Below are 17,484 nucleotides of genomic sequence, written 5' to 3'. Positions count from 1 at the left end.
TATTAATAATACTTATACGATACAAATTAACAATTAATTAAAATACGAATATCAATAAATACTATTAAAAAATATAAGTATTTGACTATTTACTTATTGTATCTTATTTTCAGATCACATATCATGGATGTCGCTTCTTGGATACGATTTGAAGACACTCGCACCTCAACTTTTCCCCGACGAACTGCCAGATAGCCTCGTCCCTCCAGCTTTGGGTCCAGGCACTTCCATATTTGGAAAGAAGAAAAGAACCAGGAACCTCGGTGTTCAATCGGGATTTCTAGCCTATATCGCACAAAGGCATTCCGGAGATGCCGTCAGTTTATCAGCACCGCCTCGTTCAGCCCTTAAAAAGGACACCAGCGACTTGATACCCAGCCGTTTGGGTGCAGCCTCGGATCCTCCATTTGGAAAAGGAATTTTAGTATCGAGGACTGCAGATGGCCAAGCAGTAGTGTCCAGCGTGCCAACCGCGAACGCCATCTATGGCGATGTGTTCACATCGGTATTTAACCGTTCGTACTTTCTACCTTTCACGTTTGTGGTGCACAGTGCGCAACAGGACGCATTTTATTTCGTGAAGGAAGAAACGTGGCGAGCTAGTGAAGATCGTGGTCAGTTGAAACGTTTAGGTGGCCAAGTCAATACAACATTTCACGAAAACGAAAACGGAAGTGGAAGTAGTTCATTGATAGACGTGAAGATCCACGGCTCCAGTTATATTGTGAATTTGCGTTACGGCACGACTGCCGAGAAAGAGAAACAAAGACTGCTCCATCACGCCAAGGCGACCGCTATTCGCAAAGCCTGGCACAGGGAACGTGAGGCGCTAAAAGCCAACACGCCAACGGCTATCGAATGGATGGTGGCCGAGCAAGACGAGATTCTGAAATCTGGATCCGCGTCGAATTACGAGGGTGAATACATCCACGATGCACAGTTGTATCCAGAACTCGCGGAAGACCCGTATAACATCCGATTTACAAAGAAGGCTGTGGATCCGTCTAGCAAAAAACGGCGTAGGAGGAGAGGTGCCCCAACTTGTAAACTTTGGTGGTTGGACAAAATCTGCTAATCTCATTAGGTTACCGTTCTAAACCAGGGAGTCCTCCTCTCCTGATACATTCTGTTCTGCCGGGAGAATTGTCCAATCGTTGAAGGAATTTCCAAACGAACGACTGAACGAATAAGAAGAGGTTGGAAAAAAAAAAAAAAAAGAAAGAAAGAAATAAGATTGAGCCGCAGCAAGTCGGCAGTCCTTCGTATGGAACACTACCGAACACTATCAAAACAAAAAAAAAAAAAAAAAAAAGTTTTATACCAAAGTCTATTTGTGTATTTCGAAGATGCCAAAAACATTTAACGTTATATCGATTATATTGTATCGCGATTTAGGGTGTAGTGTGTAAGCATCTCGGAGAAAATTTTTGCCTCCGCGCACGACCGTATTGCCATAACTCGCGACTCTTGCGGACTGATAGTATATTATCATCGTCGGCCATATTAGGGAAATTCGTTATTAATTCGTTAGGAAGCCTTTCTTCGTTCTTGCAACAGTTACGGAAAACGACGGAAGAGGTCGTGACCATTTCATTGTTTCCTTCTTCGCGAGATAAGAAAGACTTCCTTAACGAAGACGATCGTGGAATCGCGAAAATTATGTGCGTTCACTATCGTTAACTCGCAACGAATCACTACGTCATTGTGATGAGAGAAAAATGAAGGCAGAAAGCAGGCCATTCGTCGTTCGAGCGAATCGAGTGAGAGAAACTAGTCAATATATAGCTTTACATTGACATATAAACTTTTTCCAATAAGATAAGCATACGAAGCGCGATCGTCGATTTATCATGCGAAGAAATAAACTTTGTGTATCCATTCTATCTGTCTACACACGCGATACCTTAGTTGTACTTAGGTAATGAAAAAAAAAAAAAATAAAATAAAATAAAAAAAATTAATGAAAAAGACGATTCTGTCGAGATAAGATACATACGATGAACATAACCTATGTACGGATCGCAAAATAAAAGTGGAAGGAACATGCGCACGTGTATCTCGACAATGAATGGCCCTGTAAATGCTGAGGAAAATCAAGTAAAAGAAGTCCGTCGCTATGCATAACGATTGATCAGCGTCCAAAGTGTCGATGAAACATTGCAAGAACGCGAGATAATGGCGAAGTAAGTGGTTCGATCGAGACAGGTGATTAACGTAGCACGTTTCGAATCGATATTCCGAATTTAGATGGTCGATGGGGCAAAAAAAAAGAAAAAGGAGAAAATGGCGGTGTGTTTAAGGTGTATTATAAAAGTGGTGCTTTTCCATGCAAAGAAAGAAATTATCGGTGCAACAATTCGACAATGAGCGTGACTAATTAAAAGAATGTCGATGTACACGACACACAATTCACACACACGTACACTGCATAGCGTGGCTAAGGTATTTTTAACGATGGATGTATCCTACCCACTTCCCCTACTTAGCGCTAGCGACCATTTCCTCGAGAATTGATGTCGCGTCGCGTATGATTTGTTGTTCAAAAGGGAGGGAGAGAGAGAGAGAGAGAGAGAGAGAGAGAGAGAGAGAGAGAGAGAGAGAGAGAGAATTATCATCGTGAATGAATGATCAATAAAAATACAATAAATAAAGATCTATCGTCGTTTCGTTTTCTGCAATTAGAATGAATTGAGCAGAAGGAAATGTCGGGAGATTCAATTAATATCAGTCTGTTTAAATTATAATTGAAAATGAAAGAAAGTGTGAAAATGTGGAAAATGTGTGTGGGAGAGAAAGAGAAAGTGAGATAGACAGAGGATAAACTCCATTATCGGTAATAATACGTATACATGAGATATTATTGCATATTTGTGCTTGCTGGATACGAATAATGGAACGTTAACTATGTTTCTTCGCCGAGTACTAAGTGTGTATATCTAAATTTAATGCTCGACAGCATCGATCGATTTTATGTTATATACTGAACGCCATATAGGTACATCTATGTAAAAATATTATTTAGCACCAATTTCCGCTAAAATCCTTACCTTTAAAACAATTGCCCTTAATTAGCAACTTACTGCCTGCTCCACATGTATAGCGTCCGAATTTATCTGAGCCCCGCCCTTTTTATCCCCACTCCGTCCTTTCTTAAGTCACGTGTCACGATTCTTTGTTCCGTTCCAACTGTATCTAAATCTTTTCCGCAGTTCTTTTTCTCGATCTCTTCATTTTGCAATTTATCCCGGTTTCTTTGAACATTTATCATCAAAATATTTTATGGATATTGCTTTAGACGGCGCCGTTCTTAAAATGGATATAGATAGGACATTATCGTCTGAATAAATGAGAAAACAATTAAAAAAAACATTTTAAAAAAAAAATTTCCTTACACGCTGAATGTATAAACAAAGACAAAAAAAATACAAAATATATAAATATATAAAACAAAGAGAAAGAGAAAAAAGAAAAAAGAGATTATATAGGAAAGCTTCGTAACATATTTTTGACTCGAGCAAGTATTTAGAGCTGCATTGAAACACCAAAAATTCTTCAAACTCTGTGGTCCAAACGAGCTCTCGTGTCTTAATGAGATTAAAATTGAATATCTTCTTTCAATTCTCTTTTTTTTTTTTCTATGCGTGTAATTTTTTAAATATGTTAAAAAAAATATTTTTGCTCGTTCGATATTGTACATAACCTATAATTACCGTTTTTTCATCTTCCTTCAATTTTCCTCCGACCATATAGCGGAAGGATCAATTACATTCACACGATAATGGACCCTGAGATAATTGGTGATCGAACTACAGCTTCTATTTTGTGGACTTTTAAAAATTCCACACTTGATCCTTACCCCTACCCTTCCGATTCCCTCCACCCCAATTCATTCGTATAATCTATATATACCGTGTATAATCGTTGAATCGGCAATGGCGTTCAAAAAATTAACTATTTTTCAAAATGACTGAAGAAGTAGAAGTATCGAGTGTCAAATTATTAAAACGGATTAGATCGACGCAAGTTGATCGGCGTTTCAAAAGGCGGATTCAACGTGCAGGGTCGCGAGAACTCAATTAAAACTGTTCGAGTATCTGATTAGTATCAAAAAAGTGAAAAAGAAAAAAAAAAGAAATATGAAATGAAATGAAAAAAGAAAAAAAAAAAAACAAGTGAACAGATTCGCTCTCTTAACTTCCGTGAAGTTTCGTCTCGTTTCACTAAAAAGACTTTCTATAAGAGAAAAAAAAAAAAAAAAAAGAAAAGATAAATGAATATGTACTCCAAAGTTTTCGACTGCGGAGTTAACGCGCGAGCATATTTATAAATACGAGTATAAATATAAATATATAAATATACATATAAAAATATATATATATATATAAATATAAATACTTCTGGAATTAACGGGGTAGAAAAAGCTCGAACGAAATATGATCGTCATCATTATTATTATTATTATCGCATTAATTATCACTACGGTGCAAAGACACAGATTGTAATGGGAAATGATCGCAAAATGTCTTTATTAAATAGTTATGGCCGAGCTAGCTGAATCCGTCGGACCACATGAGGTGTACTCGATTCTCACAAAGTGAACTTCGTCCTTGGATTATATTAAAAATGACGAAGTTGAGATCAGGAAGAGTACAGAAATTTGAGTATATGAAATGATTTATCGAGAGAGAGAAAGAGAGAGAGAGAGAGAGAGAGAGAGAGAGAGAGAGAAGAAGAATGAAAGAAAAATTGGAGAGAATGTATGCGTGAAAGAAACGTATGCGAGAAAGATGGAGAATGAATGCGCAATCAGTCATGCTACAGCTACTACGACCACTACCCTAAGTAGATTATGCTACTTCGCCGCTGATCTAATTGTTTACTGTCACGTGTTGCTGTAAACCTAAACTAACGATACGATATATTTTATTTATATAATCTAATCGACTGTATTTATTGTAAATAGTCACGATGTTTGCTATGATATAATATATCTGTAATTGGATGGAACTTGCCTGGAAATTGCGCCCACAGCCCTGTCCTCTGATCAATGTCTCTCTATACATGACACACACATACCCAACACATCAGACATCACTGGTGCATGTGTCTCAACACATGTACACGTAACACATATGCGGATACAGAAGTATGTAAGTAGGTATTATATGTATATGTATATAGTAATACCTGGTTAAACGTCCGTCAATCGAATTCATAAGGAATGGAATCTGTATCAATTTATTAAAATTTATTCCAAAGTTTATATAAAAAAAATTATGAATTTTAAAAAAAATTTCAAATAATAAATTGAAATAAATAATTACTTAATTATGTAAGTAATATAAGATAGAGTTTATTTTAATTATATAATTTTAAATATTATATTGAAATACCTACTTATAAGAGAAGTAATGATGATATTGAATTCTTATATTCTTCAATTTTTTTTTTCATTGCTTAGTCCAAAGAAATAAGTATTAAGCTGAAAAATTTAGATTTGATGATGAGTCGTCGATAATCTGAGAAATTATTACTTTTTGCAATTTAATTAATAAAAAAGAATATAAAGAATATAATTTTTGTAATGAAAAAAACAGGACAGTTATCCAGGGATTACTGTACATGATTATGATAAGAGATAATTCGTGGGTTAAAAAAAAATAAGAGGTGCAAAGCACACGTGCTGCTCGCGTAACCCATGACGATGGGAGAGATAAAGACAAAAGATATACTCTGTATCGCGTTCGACGAATTATTACGATGTCAATATTTCGCGTCGCATAATATAACGGCGAGATTATTCTCGTTATAACTTTGCCTACTGTTATTAATATTACGATCAATTTCGTGAATTTCGGTAAATTCGGCGTGCAATACAAAAAAAAAAGCCCATTTTCGAGGATGAAAGCGAACGATGGTCAGACAATTTTTATAAACGTATTATATTCATCCGTATCGCGCGATGAAAAAAAATTTTTCAACGACTGCCATCTCGAACTGCCATCCATCGATCGATGGTTCCATTTATTAGAGAGAGACAAGAAAGAAAAGAAATTTTTTTCGAAACAAATTCCGTTGTCGTACACGTGTGTCGCGAAAACCCAACCAGCATGTCCAGTAACAATTACAATATTACTATCATAAGTACAATATATTAAGTGTTTTCAGAAAATATATGATCTATATATGATAATAAAAGCGGGAAAACGTTTTATAGTTTGTTATTCTCTCATCTATAGTCATTGATCCTCGTTCACCTTCGTCTCATTCCGAATAAAATATCGTTTTGCGTGTGTTCTGATGTTTTTGATTTAGAACTTCAATCTTCTTTCTTCATTTTAGCAAGTATACAGAGCGCGAGAAGAAAACTCATTAACTGAAATGAAAAGTCAATTGAATTCAAGTTTTTGAACTGTCTATATTCGCAATGAGGAATCGTTCGACTCACTGTAGTTATAAAAATCAACAGCACGGACATACTAATCGTGTGCATATGAGACTTGAGTAATAACACAGCGTTTTTCAGGCATCCTGATTTATAAGATACCGCTTCCGTCATTTGTAAACACTATAAACAATTTTTTTTTTTGTAAATTTAATAAGAGAAAGAAAAGTAAAAATATCAGATTTGTTTTAAGCTTAAAGTTGTTTAAAGTTAAATGATTCTTATCAAACAGTAAATAACATATTGATGTAAAAATTTGGACATGTGGATAACTATTACGCAAAATTCGTAATTCGTATATTAATATGAAAAGATTAATATTATAATTATTAGAAATGTTTCATGGCAGATACATGACATTTTATGTTAAAACGCATTAAGAGACATTCTACAATAACTCAAGGGTATGTAAAGTCAATTCATATAATTCAAAAATATATAATTTATATTAATTTGTGGAAAAACAAAAAAATTTTTCAATAATTATTATCAATAATGATATAAGATATAGTTTGAAGTTTATCTGACTACTTTTTATGATCTTTAATAATTAAGTATGATAAATCATTTAAGTTTTGCAAATATAGAAGGAAAATATATATTATTAGCACAATATTAAAAAATTTATTTGATTAAATATTTTCTTGATATCTTTCAATTTTAAAATCAATTGTATATATTTCATATTCATATCAGATATTTCATATGAAAATCAATACTAATATATGTATTCAAGGAATTATTTATAAACAAAAAAAAATTACTTCTTCGATAGATCCAAGACAACAACTCTTCGGAATATCAACACGATATTTGGTCCAGTCCTTTGCGGATTTTATTCCACAACATTTTAACTAAAATATAATTTTTTTAAGAACTAATTTTTAAAACAAGAAAGCCCAATTAAAATCTTTCAGAGACATCTTGAGGTAAGTATAAGAAACTGATCTTACATATCTGTGGGTATTGTCCCAAGCTTCTCTACTCAAGGATGAGGAATGATAATTTTCGATGGCGGCGCTCATGTCGTCCTGAATTCTTTTGGTAATTTTTTCGAAAATCCAAAAGCTCATTATGGCGCTGATAAATATAATGCATAGAAATATCGAATAACAAATACCATACTGTAATAAAATAACTCTTTAAGTCTCTTTTTTTAATTAAATAATATTTAATATATATTAAATGTATCGGAAGGAAAGAACATATAACAAACTTATAATTATTAATTTATTATCAAAACCTACAATGTTCAAGAATTTTCTTCTTCTTCGAAGTAAACCAAGAATTCCCAATAATGATACTAATGAGGCAATTAAACTTATAAATAATAATATTGTAATAAAAAAGTGTTGATCTATCAATCTTAACATTATTCTACTATCTGTGAAAATCCATGTAGAGGTTACAATGCCAACAATGCCTGCAAGCTTTAATTAATTTATATAAAATTATGTGAGAATTATTTAAATAAATATATAAAAATCAATAAAAAATATTCTCTCAAGGATATTTACTTTTACATAATCAATTCTATTCAAAAATTCTAAAAAATATTAAATAAATTAAAATTATTGTAATAAACGATTTCTTAAAATTATATTTACGTAACTCATAAATTAAGTAAAAAAATATTTAATACAAATTTATTTATCAATATATTAAAAATTTACTATTAATTATATTATAATAATCTATTTACTTACAAATGTTACAATATTAATTATCAAAAAAGTCACTTGAATAAATCGTTGCAATAAGCCATTATGCGAAAATTTTTGAAAATGTGTTCCTAGAAAATGTGAATATTTATCGGTAGATCCAGTTACATTACTATCAGTGACGTCCTTATCATCATCCGTTTCTGTTTCATTTTCATTTTCATTATTTCTCTGGTCTGATGTACGGGAAAAAAATTTATTCCAGTTCATTGATACGGTATAATCAGAATGTAGTTAAAATAAGTGAATAAAAATTACTAAGAAATGATAACAATTTGTTATTTTAATTTGTTATTTAAATATTAAAATTAAAATTACATTTTAATATATTATTAATAAACTAAGTTACAATTATACTTAATCAAATTACATTATTGTATTTATATTACTATTTATTTTATGATATAATAAAATAATTTATTTTATGGATATTTTTTTTAATATTTACATATAAATGTATTATGTGCAATTTTATTTATTTCGAATATATTTACTAGAATATTTAAAACTTTTTAATAGTTATTTTTTTTTAATAATACATATGATTTTTTCACTAAATACTTATATAATATTTTTATTTTTTAAATTAAAAATAATTAATAACAATTTTTTTTAAATTTTATTTAAATAAATTTAAATAAAAATTGTATCTTTAAAAATTTAAAAGCTATTTTTTTTTTATTTATTTATTTTTCAATATTAACAACTTGTAATGTAATTTTAATAAATAATGAAAATAGAACTAAATATTAAAATATTTTCGCGCCATTTCTATATATGCTCTCAGTATTTATAAGCAAAATATTCGTATTTAATGTGTCATTTGAGATATAATAAAATAAGATGAATAAAAGACAATTTTCAGCATCTTCCACTGCAAAAAAAGCAAAATATCGGTAAATATTTACAATATTTGCTAACAAATTTGTTTTAACCTTAATTTATTGTTCTATATTTACATTTCTCTTATTAAATTATTAAAAAAAATTGTATTGAGATAAATTTAATTTATATATTGTTTTTTATATTATATAATTAATACATATATCACAAATAATTAAAAAAAATTAATATTATATCTTTCATATTATATTTTTCAATTCTGCATGTAAATATATATGTTATATTTATTGCTTTATATTTTTTATTACTATTTTATTTATATATTTTTATTGTTACTTATTATTATTACTAAACTTTTAATATATTTTTTATTTAGTAATAGAGATGAAGATGACGATGACTATCCTGGTTCATTTGAAGCAGAATTGGCTACTATGGATGAAATGGAAGATGAATTTGGAAATACTATGTCTCAAGTTATTGAAGAGGTATATAAATATTATATCAATTATGTTTATTAAATAAAAATTATAATATGAAATTTTTTTTTGACAAAAATTTGTATTAATAATAATTTTAATATGTAAGATAATTTTATATTTTAATTTTATATCAATAATATTTTATTATTTTAGCCAATTCCTGTGCAATTAAATAAAACATCAAAAGCAGTGAGTTAATGAATGTAACAAAAGTATGTTTTATAATAAAATAACATTTATTAAGCATATTATTGCATAAACATATTATTATATATTACAAGACATATTAATATTAATTTCCAGTTTTTTTTTTAATGCAACTTAATGTATATTATATTCATAAATAATTAAATTCATCATTTAATTCACACATTTAATGTTATGGATTCATTCATTGACTTATTTTTAATTTGCTTTTAAATGCTTTTTTATTACGCATATTTTTTTTGTATGCGTAATTTTATTTTTTTATTGTTTTGTTTGTGTCATGTACTATTTTATATATTATATAGTATATCTTTTTAAGTAATTATTTATTTTTAATAAATTTTCATTAGGGTCCTGAACAAGAAAATACATCTTCAAAATGGAGTAGGCCTCCACCTCCAGAATTAAATCCACAGAAGGATGCATTAATTTTTCAACAAATAGAAATTGATCATTATAGTGGTAAATAATATTATAAATATCAACAAAATCTATTCTAGCTCTTAAAATTTTATAAAAATAAAATATTATATTTTATAAAATATAAAATATAATTTAATTAATTAATTTCATTAATTAAATTTTTTTTCAAGGTATACCATTGCCTGGAATGCCAGGTAGTAATATGCCTCCTGTACCAATAATGAGAATGTTTGGTGTTACAGAATTAGGAAATTCAGTTTGTTGTCATGTTCATGGTTTTAGTCCTTATTTATATGTTATAGCACCAACAAATTTTAATGATCATCATTGTAAATTATTTAAAGTATGTAATTTTAAAAATCAATATGTATCAGTAATATATTTTAAACAAATATCACAAATTATTTTATTACAACATATTATTTAGGAGGCTTTAGATAAAGCAATATTGAAAGATATGAGATCTAATCCAGAAAATATTCAGATAGCTGTGTTAGCTGTTGAACGAGTATTTAAACAAAATATGTATGGATATACAGGAGATGAAAAATCATTGTTTTTAAAAATTACATTAGCACTTCCAAGATTAGTATCACGTTGTAAGAAAATAGTTGAAGAAGAGACTATTTTATCTGAATTCAAGCATCAATATATTGCTTTTGAAAGCAATATTGACTTTGATATTAGGTGTGCACTTGAATTATATCTTTTACTTTTTAATTTTAATTTTTTCTAAATAAATAATTATTTATTTAAGATTTATGGTTGATACATCAGTAGTTGGATGTTCATGGATTGAATTACCACCTAAAACTTGGAAGCTTCGACAACATTTTGGACACAATTTACCATTAACTGCAAGATGTCAGTTAGAAGTTGATGTTGCATGGGATACTTTTATTGCACATGCTCCACAAGGAGAATGGTCAAAAATTGCTCCATTTAGAATTCTTAGTTTTGATATTGAATGTGCAGGACGCAAAGGTAAAAATTCATTTTTTGATTAAACAAACTCTTTTTTATATGATACATAATTCACTTAATTTTTTTAATATAAATATAGGTATATTTCCCGAACCAAATCATGATCCAGTGATACAAATTGCTAATATGGTAATAAAACAAGGAGAATCAGAACCATTTTTACGAAATATTTTCACCCTTGATACTTGTGCACCAATTGTTGGTTGTCAAGTTTTAAGTTTTGAAACAGAACATAAAATGTTAGAAGTATGATTTTATTATTTTAAATTTAACTTTGCATTAATCATATTGAAAATCAACCAATACATATTATATTTTATTTTTCTTAGAAATGGGCAGATTTTGTGAGACAATTAGATCCTGATATTTTTACAGGATATAACATAAATAATTTTGATTTTCCTTATTTAATTAATCGAGCAAATCATCTTAATGTACGAGATTTTTATTTCCTTGGTCGAATAAAAAATATAAAATCTGTAATTAAAACTCAAGTACTTCAAAGCAAACAAATGGGTCGTCGTGAAAATAAATTCATTAATTTTGAAGGAAGGGTTCCATTTGATTTATTGCTGGTAAAATCAATTATCCTTAGAATTATTAATTATAAATTTGTATAACAATAAATATTTATGATTATGTTTTTAGGTATTGGTTAGAGATTATAAATTAAGATCTTATACTTTAAATGCTGTCTCTTATCATTTTTTACAAGAACAAAAAGAAGATGTTCATCATAGTATTATCACAGATTTACAAAATGGTAATGCACAAACACGTCGAAGACTTGCTGTTTATTGTTTGAAAGATGCATATTTACCACTTAGATTGTTGGATAAGTTGATGTGTATTTTTATTTATATGGAAATGGCAAGAGTTACTGGAGTTTCCATATCTAGTTTATTAACACGAGGTCAACAAATTAAAGTTGTTTCACAATTATTGAGAAAGGTTAATAACAATAACAAACTAGATAATTGTAATTCCAATTAAAATTCTACTAAAGATATTTAATTTCAGACTCGAGAGAAAGATTATTTAATGCCAGTGCATCGAGGTCAAGCTAGCGATGAACAATTTGAAGGAGCAACAGTTATAGAACCAAAACGTGGATATTATAATGATCCTATTGCAACTTTAGATTTTAGCTCTCTATATCCTAGTATTATTATGGCTCACAACTTATGTTACACAACATTGATAAAATACGATAAACAGGCTAAAAACAATATTCAATCAGATAATATTACTATAACTCCTAATGATTCGAAATTTGTCAAAGTTAACATCAGAAAAGGAATCCTTCCAGAAATTTTAGAAAATCTTTTGTCAGCTAGAAAAGCAGCAAAAACTGAACTGAAAAAAGAAACTGATCCATTGAAACAAAAGGTTTTAGATGGTAGACAATATGCTTTAAAAGTATCTGCTAATTCTGTGTATGGTTTTACTGGAGCACAAATGGGAAAACTACCATGTTTGGAAATATCTGCAGTAGGATTTTAATATTTATACTTTTTAGTTTAATAAATTATATTATTTTACATATAATAAAAAACATTAATTTTCAGAGTGTCACTGCATATGGACGTACTATGATAGAACGAACAAAACAGGAAGTAGAAGAACAATACTGCATTTCTAAAGGATATAAAAATAATGCAGTGGTCGTATATGGTGATACTGATTCTGTTATGATTAAATTTGGTGTGAAAACAGTAGAAGAAGCTATGGAACTCGGTAGAGAAGCAGCGGAATATGTATCCTCAAAATTTTTAAAGCCAATAAAACTGGAATTTGAAAAAGTATATTTTCCATATTTGTTAATTAATAAAAAACGATACGCCGGTTTATATTTTACTCGTCCAGACAAATATGATAAAATGGATTGCAAAGGTCTAGAAACTGTACGAAGAGATAATTGTCCATTAGTAGCAAATATGATGAATACTTGTTTACAAAAATTACTTATTGACAGGTAATAATATTATATTTATATAATAAAATAAAAGTATTTAATCTGTTATGCATTTTTTTTTTTTTTGTAGAAATCCCAATGATGCTATGAATTATGCAAAACAAATTATAAGTGACCTTTTATGTAATCGTATAGATATTTCTCAGTTAGTAATTACAAAAGAATTAACTAAAACTGATTATGCAGCTAAACAAGCACATGTTGAATTAGCAGCAAAAATGAAAAAACGAGATGCTGGAAATGCACCAAAACTTGGTGATAGAGTACCATATGTTTTTATACGAGCAGCCAAAGGCACACCAGCTTATCAAAAAGCAGAAGATCCAATTTATGTCTTAGAAAATAACATTCCTATAGATACAAATTATTATTTAGAAAATCAATTAGCCAAACCACTAGTACGTATTTTTGAACCAATCCTTGGTGAAAAAGCTGAATCACTTTTGTTGAAAGGAGATCATACACGCACAAAATCTGTTGCTACATCAAAAGTTGGTGCATTATCTGCATTTACACGTAAAAAGGAAATATGTTTAGGTTGCAAAGCTGTTCTTGTATCGGAAAGAGAGAAAATGGCATTATGTAAATATTGCGAACCGAAAGAAGCAGAATTATATCAAAATGAATTATATCTTGGTAGAAAATTAGAAGAAAAGTTTTGTAGATTATGGACAGAATGTCAAAGATGCCAGGGAAGTCTTCATCAAGAAGTATTATGCACAAAGTGCGTTCTTAAACAACTTAAACAACTGAAAAATGTCATATATTTTTATTAAATTAAGATAATTAGTATATAATAATATTAGAATATAGTAAAATAAATAGAATATAATAATATTAAATTTAATATTATATCTTTTCAGTCGTGATTGTCCAATATTCTATATGAGAAAGAAAGTTCAAATGGAATTAGATACACAAATAAAACGAATTGAAAGATTTGGAATTCCATCATGGTAATATCAATAGATCAGTAAACATGATAGGTATGTTTTTATATATTATTGATTCATATAAAAAAGATAACTTTAAAATAAATATATATATTAATCAAATTAAAAGCAATATCAATACTGAAAATAAGAAAACTAGGATAAAACACAAATATTATATCATTAATAAAATATTTAATTTTTTTTTTCAAATTTTTTTACAAATTATACATAAAAAAATGGATAAATTCATATAATAATATAATTTAATATAACATATATTTTTGAATATATATATTGAAATTTTTTTCTATATATATAGATACATTTTAAAAATTCAAAAATTATACAAATCAATCTTATTAATTAGAATAAGTAATTAAAATGCAATTAATAATTGCGAAATATTTATTATGAAATAGTATTTATATAGATTTTAAATACATAAATTAGTTATCAAATCTTAGTACATTGCTCAAGAAGTTTATTTGAATAATTAATACTTAATTAGAATTTAATATTTGGTATTAAAATTAAATAATTCAATATTAAATAAAAATAATGAAATGTATTTTTTAATTTTGTCAAATATTAAATACGATTAAAATATTAAATTTGTTTTTGTACGGCAGTATTATTATACTTAACAAATTTATAAATATCATTCAAGATATTGTGTTTCAATTTTACACAAAATCTTTTTGTTTTCTATATTGTGTTTTTCTTTTATATAAAAAAGAACATTTTACATATATACCTTAACATTATATGAATGAAATTAAACCAATTACATATATTTACATAACTATTCACACAGTATGTCAAAATATTGACATTTCAAACGATTTCCAATTTTACTGCAATATTTATAAATAATCTCTTTGATTAATAATAAAAAATGATATATTTATATTAATATACATTACACTTTTTTTACACTTATTATTTGCCAATATAATATTAAAAATCCAAAGATGCTGTAATATTATGAAAAATAAAATAAAAATTACACAGAAAGAATACAGCAATGATTAAATCATATGAAAAAAAATATTTAAATTGAATAAATCTTTATGTTTATTTCATTTAAATTTCTATAGAAAGATAAAATTTTTGTTTTTATTTTTATTCCCTGCTTCACATTATGAAAATTATAAATATCGTTTTTCGATGAAATTCGATTAAATAAGACTATTTAAAATATAATTATAATAAATAAACGGAATAAAGTGTCCAGCTTTGCGTGGCTTGTTCAATTTGACAGTCATATGACTAGTCTTCTTAATAAGGCTTAGGTAAAAAAATTTCTTAATAATATTAATCATTTTCTACTTTGCAGTGCATTTGATAACCAGTCCATTGCTTGATCAAGACCTTCACCTTTTGTTGCAGATGTTTTGAAGATTTGGAACGTTCTATTTTTAAGAGCATCTAATCCAAGAGCCTGATGAACTTCTGCTACACTTAAACATCCTGCCATATCTTGCTTATTTGCCAAAACCACTAAAATGGCACCTTGCAGTTCTTCTTCCTGAATACATACAAATATTATATATACATTTATATATTAATGATATAAGAACATAATTTTAAAATTAAATTTAATTTAAAAATTAAATTATATTCAGTATGTTAAGAACACTTTATATTGTTAATATCACTTTCATATCAAATTATTCATACATTGTTATTTAATAAAATCTAATTATAGACATAATATAGTACTTAAAATTATTGATAGTTTTCTATGATAGTTTTATTGATAGTTTTCTATTAGCAACATAAAGTACTTACTCTCAACATATAAATTAATTCATCTTTTGATATGCCTATCCTATCTTTATCTGCCGAATCCACAACATAAATTATTGCATCTGTATTTGAATAATAACACCTCCAATATGGTCTGTAAATTTAAAATATAATTATATATATATTTTATTATAATTTTTATATATAATTATATATATATTATTTTTAAAGATTATACTAAAATAGGATAATTAGTAGAGTAAAATAAAATAAAATAAAATAAAAGATATTTTTAATTTATATCATTATCTATCATTACATACCTTATACTAGTTTGACCTCCCAGATCCCATACTTGAAATTTTAAATTTTTATATGTGACCTGTTCTACATTAAATCCTATAGTAGGTATTGTTGTAACCACTTCACCAACCTGCAATCTAGTAGATATAATATTGAAAACAATTTCACATGCATATTATTTTACATCCAATAGCTTTAAATTGTTATGCCACATAAACATGTATTTAATTATTGGTTATAAACATTCAAACATAAGATATATGAACCATTCATGCAAACAAAGACGAATAAATAATTAATTATAACATCATATCAAGCTTTAAACATATTAAAACATATATATTAAAACATAAACTGTCAAGCGAAATATAGAAAAGTGTCAATATGAAATACACCTGTACAAGATTGTAGTTTTTCCGGCTCCATCCAAGCCTAAAATTAAAATTCGCATTTCCCGGCTACCGAGTAAATTACGAAAATAACTGAGTAATCCTCCTAGAAAGACAAAAGAATCGAAATTACATACAAATATATTTCGAAAAAACTAGATGAATCGTCCACCGATCAAATTTATATTCACTGGATAGATTCAGTGTGATTTCGGGAACATGTACCTTCATGAATTATCACACAACTCACCCATATCGATCACGTATTATTTCCAATTCATATAGTATAAATTAAAGTTTATTGTCAAATATAAGAATCACAATTGTATCTAAGTAACCGGGGCGCACACCCCTTTAACTGTCCACGGATGCAGTTCGCTTCAGATCACTTGCTGACTTGTATCGTTATCGTTAGTCGAATTCACATGAAGTTGTTTCTATTCTTTATGTATCTTCGATATATCAAGTAACACAAAGCCATATTCAAGATATTTTTATGATTTGATTATTAAATAATCTTTATCTAAATATTTCTTTATTTCTTTATTTTTTTCTAATATTGCACGAATATTTTGTACATATATATTTTACATATATTGTAAATATATATTTTGTACATATATATTATTATTAATAAATTTCAACATAATTTAATATAAAATATAACATAAAAATATTTTATGTTATATTTTAATAAATAAATATATAATGAAATTTATGAATATTTTTATTAAGACTCTTGAAAATGTTAACTGTTATTTTTAAAAAAAATTTTATAAATAGATATATATATATTTATCCATATTTACAATGAACTTTATAATTTTAGAAATTATGCTTTATAAAGACATACTTCTTCGTTGAATTTTCGAGATTATATAATACTTATCTCATTAGCTAATGACATATATTATACCTTTTCTTTTTAAAATATTAGCAATAAATCAGAAACAATAGTTATGTATATGTTGAATTCGTAGCTACATACACATATATATATATATATATATATATTCAAATTACTGTTA

General features: G+C 27.7%; 4 protein-coding genes across 9 annotated transcripts in view; 2 read left to right on the top strand and 2 right to left on the bottom strand.

Annotated features, from left to right (window-relative positions):
• The window catches only part of LOC122718913 (teneurin-a), a 387,491-nt gene extending 384,888 nt beyond the window's left edge, over positions 1-2,603 (top strand). For all 4 annotated transcript variants that reach the window (XM_043944319.1, XM_043944320.1, XM_043944317.1 and 1 more), the window contains one exon: positions 114-2,603. In XM_043944319.1, the coding sequence (XP_043800254.1) occupies positions 114-1,075 (962 nt within the window). In that variant the 3' untranslated portion in view covers positions 1,076-2,603. The remainder of the gene's footprint in view (positions 1-113) is intronic.
• Positions 2,604-4,412: 1,809 nt separating this feature from the next.
• On the bottom strand, positions 4,413-8,376 carry LOC122718915 (leukocyte surface antigen CD53-like). Its single transcript, XM_043944322.1, has 6 exons — positions 8,152-8,376; positions 7,693-7,875; positions 7,399-7,569; positions 7,210-7,299; positions 6,449-6,568; positions 4,413-6,376 (listed from the first exon to the last, which is right to left on the bottom strand). Exons 1-6 carry the CDS (start codon positions 8,374-8,376, stop codon positions 6,320-6,322), a joined length of 846 nt encoding a protein of 281 aa, XP_043800257.1. The 3' UTR covers positions 4,413-6,319.
• Positions 8,377-8,924: 548 nt separating this feature from the next.
• On the top strand, positions 8,925-15,783 carry LOC122718900 (DNA polymerase delta catalytic subunit). 3 transcript variants are annotated; one of them, XM_043944297.1, is made up of 15 exons: positions 8,925-9,062; positions 9,386-9,497; positions 9,645-9,680; positions 10,049-10,160; positions 10,292-10,464; positions 10,549-10,808; positions 10,879-11,105; positions 11,185-11,351; positions 11,435-11,680; positions 11,754-12,056; positions 12,126-12,596; positions 12,674-13,080; positions 13,151-13,804; positions 13,944-14,066; positions 15,405-15,783. In XM_043944297.1, the coding sequence occupies exons 1-14, from the start codon at positions 9,010-9,012 to the stop codon at positions 14,038-14,040; spliced, it is 3,318 nt and encodes a 1,105-aa protein (XP_043800232.1). In that variant the 5' UTR covers positions 8,925-9,009; the 3' UTR covers positions 14,041-14,066; positions 15,405-15,783. The 3 variants fall into 3 exon arrangements, with proteins under 3 accessions (XP_043800232.1, XP_043800233.1, XP_043800234.1); XM_043944298.1 differs by lacking the exon at positions 9,645-9,680; XM_043944299.1 differs by lacking the exon at positions 8,925-9,062 and having other exon boundaries at positions 9,423-9,497; positions 9,645-9,703.
• On the bottom strand, positions 15,012-16,872 carry LOC122718658 (ADP-ribosylation factor-like protein 1). Its single transcript, XM_043943883.1, has 5 exons — positions 16,707-16,872; positions 16,463-16,562; positions 16,088-16,204; positions 15,807-15,918; positions 15,012-15,543 (listed from the first exon to the last, which is right to left on the bottom strand). Exons 1-5 carry the CDS (start codon positions 16,708-16,710, stop codon positions 15,334-15,336), a joined length of 543 nt encoding a protein of 180 aa, XP_043799818.1. The 5' UTR covers positions 16,711-16,872; the 3' UTR covers positions 15,012-15,333.
• Between the last annotated feature and the right edge of the window lie 612 nt (positions 16,873-17,484).

Source organism: Apis laboriosa, unplaced genomic scaffold, assembly GCF_014066325.1.
Source record: "Apis laboriosa isolate Shangri-la unplaced genomic scaffold, ASM1406632v1 scaffold68_cov148, whole genome shotgun sequence".
NCBI classification, from domain to species: Eukaryota; Metazoa; Arthropoda; class Insecta; order Hymenoptera; family Apidae; genus Apis; species Apis laboriosa.
Note: the sequence above shows the minus strand (reverse complement) of the source record. Positions and strands in the feature narration are given on the sequence as shown.

Bases quoted from the DNA above. Each gene is read 5' to 3' on its own strand.
- LOC122718915 (XM_043944322.1), bottom strand. From the start codon at position 8,376: ATGAACTGGAATAAATTTTTTTCCCGTACATCAGACCAGAGAAATAAT. The intron at 7,876-8,151 runs GTAAGTAAATAG...AATTAATTAAAG, and splicing joins TAATTAATATTGTAACATTT to CTTGCAGGCATTGTTGGCAT. The intron at 7,300-7,398 runs GTAAGATCAGTT...ATTATATTTTAG, and splicing joins GGGACAATACCCACAGATAT to TTAAAATGTTGTGGAATAAA.
- LOC122718900 (XM_043944297.1), top strand. From the start codon at position 9,010: ATGAATAAAAGACAATTTTCAGCATCTTCCACTGCAAAAAAAGCAAAA. The intron at 11,681-11,753 runs GTAAAATCAATT...TTATGTTTTTAG, and splicing joins TTCCATTTGATTTATTGCTG to GTATTGGTTAGAGATTATAA. The intron at 12,057-12,125 runs GTTAATAACAAT...ATTTAATTTCAG, and splicing joins TTTCACAATTATTGAGAAAG to ACTCGAGAGAAAGATTATTT.
- LOC122718658 (XM_043943883.1), bottom strand. The intron at 15,919-16,087 runs GTATGTAATGAT...TTAAATTTACAG, and splicing joins GGAGGTCAAACTAGTATAAG to ACCATATTGGAGGTGTTATT. The intron at 15,544-15,806 runs GTAAGTACTTTA...GTATGTATTCAG, and splicing joins AATTAATTTATATGTTGAGA to GAAGAAGAACTGCAAGGTGC.